At 38.4% G+C, this 14,155-nt stretch overlaps 1 protein-coding gene across 8 annotated transcripts in view; it reads left to right on the top strand.

Moving 5' to 3' along the window:
• Window positions 1-14,155, top strand: part of LOC132643700 (uncharacterized) — an 85,098-nt gene that overhangs the window by 66,879 nt on the left and 4,064 nt on the right. For 7 of the 8 annotated variants that reach the window (XM_060360225.1, XM_060360224.1, XM_060360223.1 and 4 more), the window contains 18 exons: window positions 10-1,220; window positions 2,837-2,965; window positions 3,042-3,194; window positions 4,853-5,470; window positions 5,545-5,616; window positions 5,740-6,198; window positions 6,286-6,469; window positions 6,551-7,295; window positions 7,401-7,517; window positions 8,142-8,415; window positions 9,215-9,328; window positions 9,407-9,490; window positions 11,541-11,591; window positions 11,676-11,855; window positions 11,943-12,220; window positions 12,314-12,682; window positions 12,985-13,048; window positions 13,213-13,359. In XM_060360225.1, coding sequence (XP_060216208.1) covers window positions 10-1,220; window positions 2,837-2,965; window positions 3,042-3,194; window positions 4,853-5,470; window positions 5,545-5,616; window positions 5,740-6,198; window positions 6,286-6,469; window positions 6,551-7,295; window positions 7,401-7,517; window positions 8,142-8,415; window positions 9,215-9,328; window positions 9,407-9,490; window positions 11,541-11,591; window positions 11,676-11,855; window positions 11,943-12,220; window positions 12,314-12,682; window positions 12,985-13,048; window positions 13,213-13,359 — 5,249 coding nt within the window. The remainder of the gene's footprint in view (window positions 1-9; window positions 1,221-2,836; window positions 2,966-3,041; window positions 3,195-4,852; window positions 5,471-5,544; window positions 5,617-5,739; window positions 6,199-6,285; window positions 6,470-6,550; window positions 7,296-7,400; window positions 7,518-8,141; window positions 8,416-9,214; window positions 9,329-9,406; window positions 9,491-11,540; window positions 11,592-11,675; window positions 11,856-11,942; window positions 12,221-12,313; window positions 12,683-12,984; window positions 13,049-13,212; window positions 13,360-14,155) is intronic. The other variant, XM_060360226.1, reaches the window with a different exon arrangement.

Raw genomic sequence — 14,155 nt, 5'->3', positions numbered from 1 at the left:
TGTCCACAGGTGCATCACTCGTGATTGGGTGTGAAGCAATGATGGATGTCATAGATCAGTTTTCCATGGTTACTAAACAAGCCGAAGCATTCAAATCTGATACCTTACAGTTTTTTCTAAACAGGGAGGGAAAAGAGGAAAAAGATACATCTCCACCTCAAGCCTCTCTTGAAAATTTCATGATAATCCGAGCGTCTGTGAGGTCAATGTCCATAAAATTGCGACAACCGAAAGGAGAATCAGTTGCTTCTGACCTCATTGGGGAGGCTAACATGCAGTTTCTGTGTTCTGCCTCTTTGAAAAATGATGAACTCTTAAGGCTGAAGATCTCCTTCTCTTATCTACAGATATTCTCATCACTTAACTCTGTTTTGCTTGCTGAATGCTGTTCTACCTCTGGCTCACCAGTTATTGTGATAACCTTTTCATTGTCTGATCAGGGTGAAAATATTCTTTCTGTCTCTATATCTTTGCTAGATGTTTGGATACATTTGTCTGACTGGGTTGCAATCATCAATGTACTACAGTCTTCCTCTATGAAACAACCCAAGACCCTAATGACGAACTCATTATCAAACAATATGGCATATGTCCCTGTTGATCAACTCAGGGATGGTGAAAATGATGGGCATCATAATTCCCGTCCATGTCCTAATATTTTGTCTTCTGAAGTAAATGTGAGGCATAATTCTGGAATTCACTCTGTTGAGTTGGAAACTATTGTTGTCCGAATTCATGTTCCTGCTTGGGTTGGAGAAGATGCTTTTAATATATCGGAGGTGAAGCAGGGTGACAAGCACATGAATGATTTACGAAACACGATTTATGGAAATCGGCATGGCTTTTTCACTGTTGGCTTTCAAGCTAGGAATAGTAAACTGTTTAACTTGGGGACCATTATGAAACTGAAACTTGATCTAGATAAAACCTGGGGTAGAGTGGAGCTAGTAAAGGATGATAACACACGCTCATGGCCCTTGTTTGAACTATTTCAAGTGAACCTTGATGCTGCAATATGCACTAGTTGCATTGAGCATATCCATGGGAAGGTGGATCTTCAATGTCATTGTCTGGATGTATGGCTGTCAGATCACATTCTTTATTTCTGGCAGTTTGTGGATTTTGAAGGTCCAGCATCTGGGCCTTCTCAATTTAGTTTCAGTCAAGTGAACTTTGATATCCAACTTAGAAAGTTCTCTCTTCTCTTGGCTGATGGAAAGGTGATCTCCACTCTATAACACTATCCCTATTTACATCATTTCTGCAGTTTGCTCTTGCTAGATTGGACTCAAAGATGGGTCATGATAACTTGCTCTCTTGCTATATAATTTTCTTAAATTCCATTATTATCCTTTAGAAGTTCTAATGATTTATGCTTTTAACGGATAAAACTAGGAAGCAGTAGACCACCATCATATTTCTTTTAAAGCTTCCTTTCGTTTCCCTTTTATTTGAGAACAATAGATTGGCAGTTCAGGATAGGAGTTACTCCTCAGTGGTGACTGATATCTGTCTTAGCTGCTACACGGAACTTTTCTTGCAAGGTCTCGTGTATTCTTTATGAATTTCCTCGTTGAGATTGAGTGCTTGAGTGAAGTTATGAACAGGCATACTTCTCGAATGCAGTTTCACCTTCACTCCGTCATGTCAGTTAAAAGCTAGGAGGAGCATGTTGAAATATATCTTGTTCCAGAGAAATCTAGTTCCTGGAAGCTCACAAAAATATAGGAAATCTGGTACTAAATAGGATGTGGTCTCTAGTTTTTCGCAGTGTTATAATTTCTTCTACTTCAATATCATTATTGTTAAAATGTCCCACATTGGTTGAGTGAATGAGATGCTGGCTTCTTATATGATCTTGGGCAGTCCTCACCTCAAACTTTTGAGATTGAGTTAGGCCCAAATTTTCATTTTCTTTACATGGTAGTTGGGCCAGACACATCCCTATTTTTGTTAACCCACTGCTTCACCCCCAATCTTATATTGTCCTTGCTTTATAATGTCCTGCTCCTGCCTGTTGGCGAAGTATCAAAATGTCCACATTGGTCTTCTTATATGCTTGTAGACAATCTTCACCTCATGAGCTAGCTTTTTGGTTAAGTTAGGCCCAGTTTCCATTTTCTTTACAATTATGCTCATATTTTAATGAAAAGAGTGGCATTATTTTACCCGCAAGGGTGGCTCAGTTGGTTGAGCATGGAGCTTCCATAATGGAGGTCTCAGGTTCTGGGTCGAGCTTGTCGCACGGGGCTTGCCTAGTGCGGGTTATTTTTCCTGTGTAATTTGCGGGCTGTTGCACTGGAGCAAGGTTTACCCTGTGCACACCCAAAGGGTAGCGGCTGCGGGTTCCCTTGTCATAAAAAAGTGGCATTATTTTCCTTTATCCTCATTGTCAAACTCCTCTGCACTGAACTGGGAAGAGTTCTTTTTCTCCTTTTATGGATCTTTTTCCTAGTCTTTTTGGATTGCTTTCTGATTTTTTGTTTTCGTGCAGTGTGTGTGTGTAGGGGGGTGGGGGGGTTTATTGTTCGAGAACAAAAATTTATCCTTGGTGTTCTGTCATTTTCGATCATTACGTCTCTGGTATTCATCTGGTAACTGTATGGTCTTTGGTTTTTCACTGGTTATAAGTTCTGTGATGCTTGTTGCTTCTTTCCTGTATTGCCTTTGTTTATCCTTTGAGCGCAATGAGGTATTGTTCTTTGATCATTTACTGCTAATTGTACAACAACAACATACCCCATGTAATCCCACATTTACTGCTAATTGTATCGCATAAATTATCTGCTTTCTTCAGCTACATATGTTTTGCTAATATGTGTATATTTTCCTCCAGTGGAGTTCAAGTGGACCTTTGCTGGAGTTACTCATGACAAACTTGCTTCTTCACTCAAATGTAGCTGGAAATGAAATGGAGGGTTTGGTGAAGTGTGACGTCCAAGTGAACTATAACAACATTGACAAGGTAGAGATAACAAAATCATGATATATCTTCTATTGATTATGATACGTTAATTTTTGTTCTGTTTTTGGGACTACAGGTCTCGTGGGAGCCTTTCCTAGAGCCCTTGGAAATCCAGCTAAGCATAAGAAGGCATGATGACAGTTCCCTTCTGAGTAGTGACGTTACTAGCAATCTTCATATCAAATCGACAACTCAGCTTAACTTGAATCTTACCGAGTCCCTTATTGAGGTACTTTAGTTTAACCATTCTACAGTAAACTCTTTGTTGCTGTTGTTAATAAAAATACTGATTGTTAAAGCTGTTTGTATCTGTCCTAATTCTTAATCCTTTATCAGGCTATCAATGTGCTTCATGTTCTCGACTGTCATTGTGGAATGAATGATAAGCAATAAGTTCTTTTACTTTGGTATTGATAAAATCACACATTTGAGAGTGTACAGGCTGTAGTCCCTTTATATGGTTTTGGGTGAATCTCATCTCATTAGCTAGGATTTAGTTTCAAAAGTCTATTTCTCCTGACATGGTATCCTACCATGACTCATCCCTATTTTTGGTTTACCTAATGATGGGCCCCCATGTTATGTTGTTCAAGCTCCAAATGTCAATCCTGGGTGTTTAAATGGGTGTTGAGAGTCCTTCATTGGTGAAGGACGACACCCTGAAGTCTCTTTATATGCTCTTGGGTTTAGGTCTAAGGTCCAATTTTCTTGGAAGGTGTTCTTCATTGATCTAATATATTCATTCAACGGGTCATTATGTTTCAATACCAAAGGGAGGTAAACATTAGCCTAACCAATAGGCATATCTATCTGCTTTCTATAATTTATGAAGTAGGAGGCAATAATTACATCCCAATGGCTTAAGGACCAATATGGAGGAAAGAGTATATTCCACTTAAGTTAGGGCTTTATCAACTCATGTAGTGATCGCCTGAATTTGCTCTTTCCTGGGCTAATACTCCACTTCATTTTTTAGATGAATGAGTGATGTTGAAGTAGACGGAAACTCCTTACACCTTCCTTTTATTCTCCCCGTCCCCAAGTATTTATTTATTATTTTGTAATTTTCAAGGATTAATTTTCTGTTTCCAGGAGAAGAAATTAACAAATATTTATCATAGTCTATTATCAAAAGTAAAAGCATGTATCAGTTGATAACTTGATATCTAATAACAAGTCATCAGTGTTATCCACTCATATAAGCTCAACCGTGGCACATAATACTAGATTAATTCGCTGCATCATCGAAAATGATATAAATAAACATAAATTAGATAGGTCATCTTTGGGGAAGTGATTATATCACTCAATATCAGTTCACTAGGCCTCAATCCGGTATTTGTTCGGGTTAACCATATGAATCATCTCTATCCATATTCAAAGGATTCATCATAGGTTGGTTATTTTTATGCTGGATGTTAACCTGGCGCAACTTGCTTCTCGTTTATCAAATCTGGGACTCAATGTGTTTTAAAAGCTCAGATATATGGAGTTTCTTGGCTGAAATGAATGGGAAGACTTCCCTTTTAAAGAAAACAATTATCCATATTAGGTAGAGGGGCGGGCTCATTACCCGCCGAGTTTCGAACTGTGCGCCACTGCCCTTGGGGATTTCTCTGTTATATATGTGTATGTGTACACACACACATATATGAGTTCATTTGTTTTTAATACACAACTATTATAAAGTTTTTTGTGTTAAAGAAATCCTCATCCTTAGATTCCTTTCATCTGAATGGATTTTAAGAATTCTTGCATTGTGCTCGCAAAATATTGAATGGATTATGACAAATTGCACAATGTAAAACTTTCTACTCCAGACTTGCTCATTTCCTGAAGTACAGTTTAAACAAGTTACTGATAAATTTCTCTTTCCCTTTGGTGAAGGTTGTTTCTAGGACAATCGAGATGATTAAAAATGCAGGGGATCTGGTGCAGATGACTGCTCATTCTGAGATCCCATCATTCTTAAATCCTCAGAAAAGTGAAAATCTGGATGCCGGGAGTTCTCCTCCTTATATACTGCAAAATTTGACTTCGTTGCCTTTAGAATTTCATGTCTATCAACAGCGGCAGAGTGGTTATGGCTTAGAAGCATGCTCCATGAAAAGTGGAAAGTATTTACAACCAGGATCTTCTATTCCAGTTTATGTTAGTGAAAGTCTTGAGGATCAAATTTTACGCTATAGGCCGGCCCAATCCTGTGAACAACTTGGTGACAAAAAATCGGTGGAGCCATCACATCATTATATCATTGTTCAACTTGAGGGAACGTCGCTTCCTTCTGCTCCTATTTCAATGGATCTTGTTGGGCTTAGATACTTCGAAGTCGATTTTTCCAAATCATCGAGAAAGTCCGATGTTGATTCAACCAAAAATGTTCCAAACAGTAGTATAAACGACGGGAAGAACAACAAAACAGAAGAAAAAAGTGGCTATATCGTTCCTGTAGTGATTGATGTGTCCATACAGAGGTACACGAAGATGGTGCGATTGTACTCAACGGTAAGTGCTAATGCAGGTCATATTTTGTGCCGCTTTGATTTACTTCTGCTTTACGTATTCCTTTTTTATTTCAGGTAATAGTATCAAATGCAACTTCTGTGCCTCTTGAAGTACGGTTTGACATTCCATTTGGTGTTTCTCCAAAGGTATATTGGTAGAAGAATTAGTAGAATTCTCTGTATATCTATCAGGAAAAAAGGATATTAGTATCTATTTAGTTTTGACTGGATTTCTGTCCCTAGACATTCGTGTAACTTCTGTCATTTCAGGTTCTTGACCCTGTTTATCCTGGTCAACAGTTTCCTCTTCCATTACATTTGGCTGAAGCTGGCCGAGTGAGATGGCGTCCTCTCGGTAATTCTTACTTGTGGAGTGAAGCCCACAGTATTCCAAATATTCTTTCGAATGAAAATAGAATCAGCTTTTTACGCTCCTTTGTCTGCTATCCATCTCATCCGAGCAGTGACCCTTTTCGCTGCTGCATATCTGTGCATGATTGGTGCTTACCGTCAGCTGTGTCACCAGAAAAAGGCTTTTCTTTGTCCAACAATATTCTAACACAGCCTTTTAAACCTCATAATAATGTAACTTACATGGTTAAGCCCGAGAAAAGGAATGTGCATCTGTTGACTTTAAGCAGTCCATTAGTATTGAAGAACTATCTTCCAGAGACGGTATCTATGACAATAGAAAATGCTGGTGTTTGTCGTACCGCAGCTGTGTCAGAGGTTTGCACTATGTTATAGTAACTATTTTTTTCATGAATAAATATATTTTGCTTTGTGTTCACCAGCACAATTTTCCCTGTCTTCCAGGTTGAAACTTCCTTCTTCCATGTTGATTCTTCACATGACCTCACAATAACTTTCGAGATGCATGGATATAAACCTTCAGCTGTGAAATTTCCACGTGCTGAAACTTTTGGTGAAATAGCCAAGTTCAGCGGAACAAGGTTCTCTTTGTCAGAGACTATTACTTTTGACCCTCAATCATCAGATGGTACCTATCAAATTTTGCTTTCCTAATTTTTTACTGGTGCCAGCATTATTAGTTGTCTCATATTATTTTTCATTCTATTAGGTCCTCTGTGTGTTGAAATAGAGAAGGTGATGGATGCATTTTGTGGAGCTCGTGAAATATGCATTTCGGTTCCATTTTTGCTATTCAATTGCACTGGTTTCCCCCTTGTTGTCTCTGAATCCGTTAATTGGACAAAAGGCCATTTTAGTGTTATTACTTCTTACTATGATGTGGATGAGCAGGACCTAGTTCTCCACAAGAAAGATGGTCTGGGCATTTTATCTTCTAATCAATATATGGATACAGCTGCAAATAGCAATAGCCTGCCGGTAGCTCCCTTGAACAATTACCTTGTTACAAAGTCACATGACAGTAAGTTCTCTCAGGCGGAATCAATTGATTTTGATAATTCAACAAATTTTCACCGGGGTTCACAGAAGCATGATATGTATGCTTCAAAAGCATCGCTTCACAAGAGTAGGTCTTATACAAGCAGTCAATCCAGCTTAAAGTCCTGTGGGTTAACAGAAGGTGATGCTTGGAAGGTCAATTGCCGGATGTATTCACCTAACCCAAGTTCATCTTCTAGTGAAATTATGGTCAGACTGTGTAGATATCTACCAAATTCTCTGATGGATGACATTCCTAATGATTCTTGGTCTAGTGCTTTTGCACTTGTGCCACCTACCGGTTCTAGCAGTGTAACGGTCCCACAACCATCCAGGAAATCTGGTTATGTCATTTCTGTTGGTGCTGTTGCAGCTCCATTTTTGGGTAGGACAAGAATTATTACCTTTCAGCCGAGGTACTCTACTATGGCAATATTATGTCGTTTACTTACCATCTTCAAGGTGTTTAAGATTTTCCTGCCAGGAATATATCTATAATAAAAGCACCCATAATTCTACAGATACGTAATCAGTAATGCATGCAATAAGGATCTGTATTACAAGCAGAAAGGAACAGATGATATTTTCACATTGGAATCTGGAAGGCATTCTCATATTCAGTGGACAGATACATCGAGGTATATTGTGATGGTGTTGACAATCTCATTGCTCATTGTTATCTCAATTCTCAAGTGACTTCTAAGTCTGCACATTTTACAAATGCCCCTCATAAGTGTTAATTCCAAACTATGTGCATTCGTAGGTACATATAGAACTCCAGTGCCTAGTTATTGTAATTTAGTGCAGTAGGAGCATGGGATTAGTATCATCTTCCAAATGCATGCAAAGCCCTCTATTCTTAGTAGGGGCTTTTCAAACTGATTTTTAGTTCTTCTTGCATGAAATAGTAACAAACCATTTTGTAGCCATCCACTTTTTAATTTGTCATTATCATTGCCAAGGTTGTCTGTTGAAACACTTGAATCTCTTTATGAATCTGCTCGAATCTATAAAGGGTAGTTGACAAGAGTGTGCCGTCGTGGGAATAGTTATTGTTAAGATGTGAGGGATCATATGTTGTGGGAATAGTCATTGCTAAGATGTTGTTTATGACACTATTCTTATGATGCGAGTGATTAGTTAAGTCTGGGAGGCAATGTGTTTTAAGGCTGGACGAACGAAAAGCAGAATTGTGATTTGCGTCAATTTCATTCCCTTTTTCTTCTCATTCTTGTTATTTATTATGTGTCTATGTTTTCCAGGGAGTTGCTAGTCGCTATTCAATTTGCTGAACCTGGATGGCAATGGTCCGGTTGCTTCTTGCCAGAACATCTAGGCGATACTCAGGTGAAAATGCGGAATTTTCTCTCTGGTGCCGTGAACATGATATGTGTGGAAGTTCAGACTGCTGATGTCTCAACTAGAGATGATAAAATCGTTGGCAGCCCTCATGGTCAGTCGGGAACAAATTTGATTCTTGTGTCAGAAGATGATACTGGCTTTATGCCATACCGTATTGACAATTTCTCCCAAGAGGTATTTTCCTTCAATGCAATGCAATAGCTTTTGACTTTGTATTTGTTAAGTGCCCCGCATTGGTGGAGATACGGGATATTTGTACCTCATATGGTTTTGGGTAAATTCACCTCATTATTTTGTCGAAGACCTTTAAGTTCTCTATAACATAAGAAGGTCAAAGATTTCGTAACGTTAATTGATATCTTTTAAAGTTTTTGTCCCTAACAAAGTCTGTTTTAGGTTGAGTATTAAATTACAAATTCATTCCTAATACACAGGTTAAGATATTCACTGAATTAGGTAATATTGGTCTAATCACTTAGCAAACTCATTAAATTATGGAATTGGTTAGTTAATTGTTGTATTGTGAATCACAATTTCTAAAAAATTGTGTTGTTGTTCAGACAACAGTCGCTCTCTTATCTTATTCAACTCCCTTGTTTTAAGGTGTCAAAAAGATTAGGCCTTCCAGATGCTGTAAAGATTTACCATCTCTAGGAAGTAAATTTTAACTCAACTGAGAAGAGTGCTAACCATATATTATCCTTAAAAACCACCAATTTTTTAGACATCTTGTGCTCTAATGGTTTCTCTCCTTTCCATTCTGGTCATACCAAGTCAGACAATTTGGGATGCGGAGTGCTTATGCCCTTTTAAATTATAGTTTCATTAAGGGTGGAAAGCTTGATATATATGTGTTCTATGTTACAAGCTTGCTCATTCCACAGATTTTTTACTAGCATAACAAATGTCAGGTTTTCAACTTAGTTGTTTGATCTTTGACTAATTCGCCCTTTCCTTTCTTTGTGTATTCAAGCGCCTACGTGTTTATCAACAAAGGTGTGAAACTTTTGAAACTATGGTCCATTCCTACACTTCTTGCCCTTATGCGTGGGATGAACCCTGCTATCCACATCGTCTCACTATTGAGGTATGTTTTGCTATATTTGAAAGCTAAATGGCTTTAAAGCATGTCTTTGTTAGTAAAGTTTCTCTCTGGAATTTGTAGGCTCCGGGTGAACGTGTTATAGGATCATATGCCCTAGATGACGTAAAAGACTATGCACCGGTATACCTACCTGCCACTCCTGAGGTACTTCACTTTCTATAATCAGTTTGTAAACTTGAAGCAGAGCTTGTACTCACCATATTACTTTTTCATACTGGACCCAAATCCTGTACTTCTTGTTGGCATAGCCTGGTACTATCTGTTGGTATTGTTGGTTTGTTATGTAAAATAGAAAATATCAGAAGTCTGTACTTGAATTAATAATTCTAAAATAATGTAACCTTAAATTTCACTTCTATTGTTTGAACTAGTTAGACCAGTATACATTATACACCGATAACCTAATTCTATAAAAAACATATTTGCTCGTGACAAAAGAGCAACAATTTTTTGCCACCAAATATTATGGATGCCTTAAAAGGCGTTGAAATGGAGCTGCAACCAGTTTATTGATCAGTTGGAAAGGAAATATACAAGATAAGGGAGTTCTTCAAAAGGGATTATATTTTATTCTCAATTTCGAAAATGGAAAAGGTTAATTAGTGGGCACCCTTTTTCTTTGGCTGAGGAAGTGAAAGTCCTCTTTTTATAACTGGTGGCACTTGAACCCAACCAGGACATCTGTTTCGATAATATGCTAAATTTGCACACACTTAATCTAAAAACTTAAGCTGTTAAGAGGATTATTGAAAAGAGAACGAGAAGAACAGAAAAGCTTAATTGGGAAATTATAGTAATTAACCTATAAAATTTTGGTAAGTATATATCCTAAATCAGCTCCTATCAAATCATTCTGATTGATGCAAATCATATAATATCTTAACTCTCCCCCTCAAGTTGGAGTGCATTTATCATAAGCTCCAAGCTTGCTACAAATGTATTTCTTAGAATATTAATGCATATAATCTCCCACATAGAAAAGGATTATTATGTATCATGTAGAATATAACTATAAATAGGGCTCAGTCTAATAAAGTGGAGATACATCTTAATAATATTTTTTCCTGTGTCCTTACTTCTCACATCGTATCAGAGCTTTGGTGAGAGAGAAACATGCTCGGAAAAGAAAACACAGTCACACAGTCACTGCGCATCAATTTTCCGGCGACTGTATATGTTGTTTTGCGTCTTCTTCTTCTGTTTGTGCGAAAACCAACACCACCACAGGGTCCCCACCCTCTGGCAATCAAACCCCAGTCAACCACTCCGGCAGATGACCTCCCACATGCTCTGACGTGCCACCTAAAGCTGCCGCGCCGGCAACACGTCAAATCCACGCAGTAGTGCATGAGGCCATCTTGGACCACCCTCCGGAGCAAATCTGGTTCCCTCGAATTCGTGTGCTGTTCTGAGCCAGAATATCCAGTTTTCGTTAATTTTCTATCGCCGAACCCTAATTCGGCGACTCCAGTCACTGTTTCCGGCCATAGTCGTGTTTTCCATATCACTCCAGTCACTTTGGCACCCGGCTGAGCCAGTAGATCTCTCTTCAATACTTCCAGATTATTTTCCAGCGGCTTTCTGGCCAATTTCTGTAAACCAGCAACTTCCTAGTCACTTTCAATACTCTTCTCAGCTATATCTTGTGATTATTTGCTTAGAACTCTCGAGCATGGTTCGGCACATTTAGCACAGTTATACAGGGGTTTGGCACGATTCGCAATCCTGTGCGTAAAAGAGAATTGCAGAGTACTACAATCTTGTACAACAACAACAACAACATACCCAGTGAAATCCCACAATGTGAGGTCTGGGGAGGGTAAAGTGTACGCAGACCATACCCCTATCTCGGAAGACAGGGAGGCTGTTTCCGAAAGACCCTCGAGTACTACAATCTTGTACTGATCCAAAAAAAATAGAAAGTCGATAGTTGAGGATTTCTGCATTATGGTTGAGATTTCTGCATTATGGTTCTTTTATGTTACTTTCATCTTGTAGTGCTTTCCTTAGGTTTAACAGCCTTACCATTCTTGTATTTTGTGTTGTAATAAGTTCCCTTATCTTTTTCTTTTTATTAACCACAATTTTCTCTCTATATTATATTTTATATGAGACCATAATTAATATTTTTCCAGTCATTTATATGATAATCTTGTTACCTCTCTTACACGTGACTTCTCCTTACTTTTTTCAGAAGCCTCAAAGAACGCTGATTGTTTCTGTCCACTCTGAAGGGGCAGTCAAGGTGCATTGATGATGCTTTAACATTCAGATACCGTCTTTCATTTCATGTCTCTTTTATAGTGTCAGTTTTATTTTCCAAATACAGATTCTGAGCATCATTGATTCAAGTTACCATGTATTGAGTGGTTTGAAGAGTCCGCACATTTATCAGTCTAAAGATAAAAAGAACCAGATAGTGAAGCATGAAAATTCTGCTGACTGCAAAGAGAGAATATTGGTGGACATTCCCTATGTTGGCGTATCTCTAATAAGCTCTATGCCAGAGGTACCTTCTATGGTTGTAATTGAAGATTATAAAATCGTAAGCTTCAATGCGAAATGCTTTTGAGTTGCCATACCGTTTCTTTTTCAGGAACTATTTTTCGCTTGTGCAAGAGACATTACAGTTGATTTCACGCAGAGTGTAGATCAACAGAGATTCTCCTTACAAGTCACATCCTTGCAAATTGATAACCAGTTAACATGTACACCTTACCCTGTCATCTTGTCTTTTGATATTAGTAAGGCTACTAGTGGAATTAGGGCAGAAAGTGCTTCGGAGAGTTCACGGGAACCGGTTCTTTTATTGGTGGTGACAAAGTGGAAGAATAGATATCCGTCACTTGTTTCCTTTGAGCACATAAGTCTAAGGTCTGTAACTGATTCCTTTCAAATGTAATGGTCTCGAACTCTATCAACATTTATTATGTTGTATCACTGCCTGACTAGTCTATTTTCTTGCAGATTGGCAAATTTTCATCTTGAACTTGATCAGGATGTAATCTTGAGTTTGTTTGATTTCATTAAAACTTTATCTTCTAGGTTGCAGAGCAGAGTATCACAACACTCTAATTCAACAGACCATCCTCTTTTTGATGGTGCTTTTATTATGACCACCTCTGACTCCATAGATTGGGCACCCAAGAAATCAAATGTGAATGAATGCTACGCAGTTAATATTCCTGTGTTTCCCGAAAACAGCAATAGGACCTCTTTGCTACCTTCGATAGTCCCTATTGGAGCCCCATGGCAACAGATTCACCTTCTAGCCAAAAAGCAGAAGAAGATTTATGTTGAGTTGTTTGATGTGGCACCAGTCAAGTTGACTTTAAGGTACTCCCTCCGTCCCAATTTAAGTGTCTTACTTTCCTTTTTTCGTATGTCCCAAACAGAGTGCCTCTTTCTATATTTAGTAAGTTTTCCGATTCCAACATTATGCATGGCAAGTTTAAGAGCACTAGATTTAAAAGGACTGCACACATCTTTAATTTAAGACCACAAGATTCAAAAGTCTCCCTTTGTTTCTTAAACTCCTTGCCCAGTCAAACTAAGACACTTAAATTGGGACGAGTAATTTATATCATGTTTTCATGTGACTTTACTGTATGCTTATAACATTGAACTTCTTCTTGTAGTTTCTCCAGCAGTCCCTGGTTGCTTCGAAATGGAGTGCTGACATCTGGAGAATCTCTTATACATGTAAGTAAGGCTATATGAAGGATGCTGGAAGATGTGATGATTTTGTAAATTCTTAATCTTTGTTTAATTGTAACAATCAGCTTGTGACTGTTTATTGCTAAATTTCACTCCGCAACTTCATTCATATATGTGCTTCTCAAGCCATATGACACTGACTTTCACAGAGGGGTCTTATGGCACTTGCTGATATAGAGGGAGCACAAATTCACCTTAAACCAGTAATCCTTTCACATCAGCTAGCTAGCTGGGAATCCGTTCAGGAGATACTTATCGAGCATTACACACGACAATTTCTTCATGAGACGTACAAGGTAAATTTCTGCACACCTTGACTATCCTCCCTGTATTTACCACTTAACCCTCGGATCCTCCTTCAGTAGATGGGTAGATGGAGAATTTCTCTCCAAATTATCACACTCATGTATAACTCAATTGACTGAACTCCTGTCAGAAGTGTCCACACCACTCTGTTGCAATTTTGCTACCTCTACCATTCTCGAGTCCCTTAAAAAAGAAAAGTTGAATACTTTAGAGTCATCAGGCTGAGTCAGTAACATGATCTCATCTCTGCTAAGGGATTTAAATGGATTAGTATAAGTAGAAAAGTTAGAGAATTTGAATACTCACATTCATTTTGATTCTACTAGAAAACATCATTCTTGATACTTCTCCAGACAAAACGAGAATGCGCCTTCAAGATGAGGCAGGCTAGAACATCCCAGTTGTGACTTCTTTATCACATGTCAACCAGACTTTCTGATCCCGGTATAAAGCTTGAGGAGTTGAGTCTGCACAAGGTCTAGGCTTTGCTTGCACTGCATATCTGATGTTGCCTCAGTGTGAGCTTCACAGAAATTAGAACTAGCTTCAAGAAGTCTCATTATATTCAATTTGTACTTTAATGTGGAGGGAGCGTTAAGAGAGGTAATTCCAATAATAGCCTAAGTTTCTCAGTGGAGATTTTAAACATTGCTACCCATTTTCAACTGGTTTTCTGGTTTTAGGTGGAAGAGTTTTCTCCACTGTCTGTCTTTGCTGGCATGGCAGAGATTCCCTGTTTTGCTTTTCGGACTCCGTCAACTGTGCAGAACGTATAGTAAAGAGAAG

This window comes from Lycium barbarum, chromosome 6, assembly GCF_019175385.1.
Source record: "Lycium barbarum isolate Lr01 chromosome 6, ASM1917538v2, whole genome shotgun sequence".
Lineage (NCBI taxonomy): Eukaryota > Viridiplantae > Streptophyta > Magnoliopsida > Solanales > Solanaceae > Lycium > Lycium barbarum.
The sequence above is the reverse complement of the archived record's forward strand: the minus strand, read 5'-3'. Positions and strand labels throughout refer to the sequence as shown.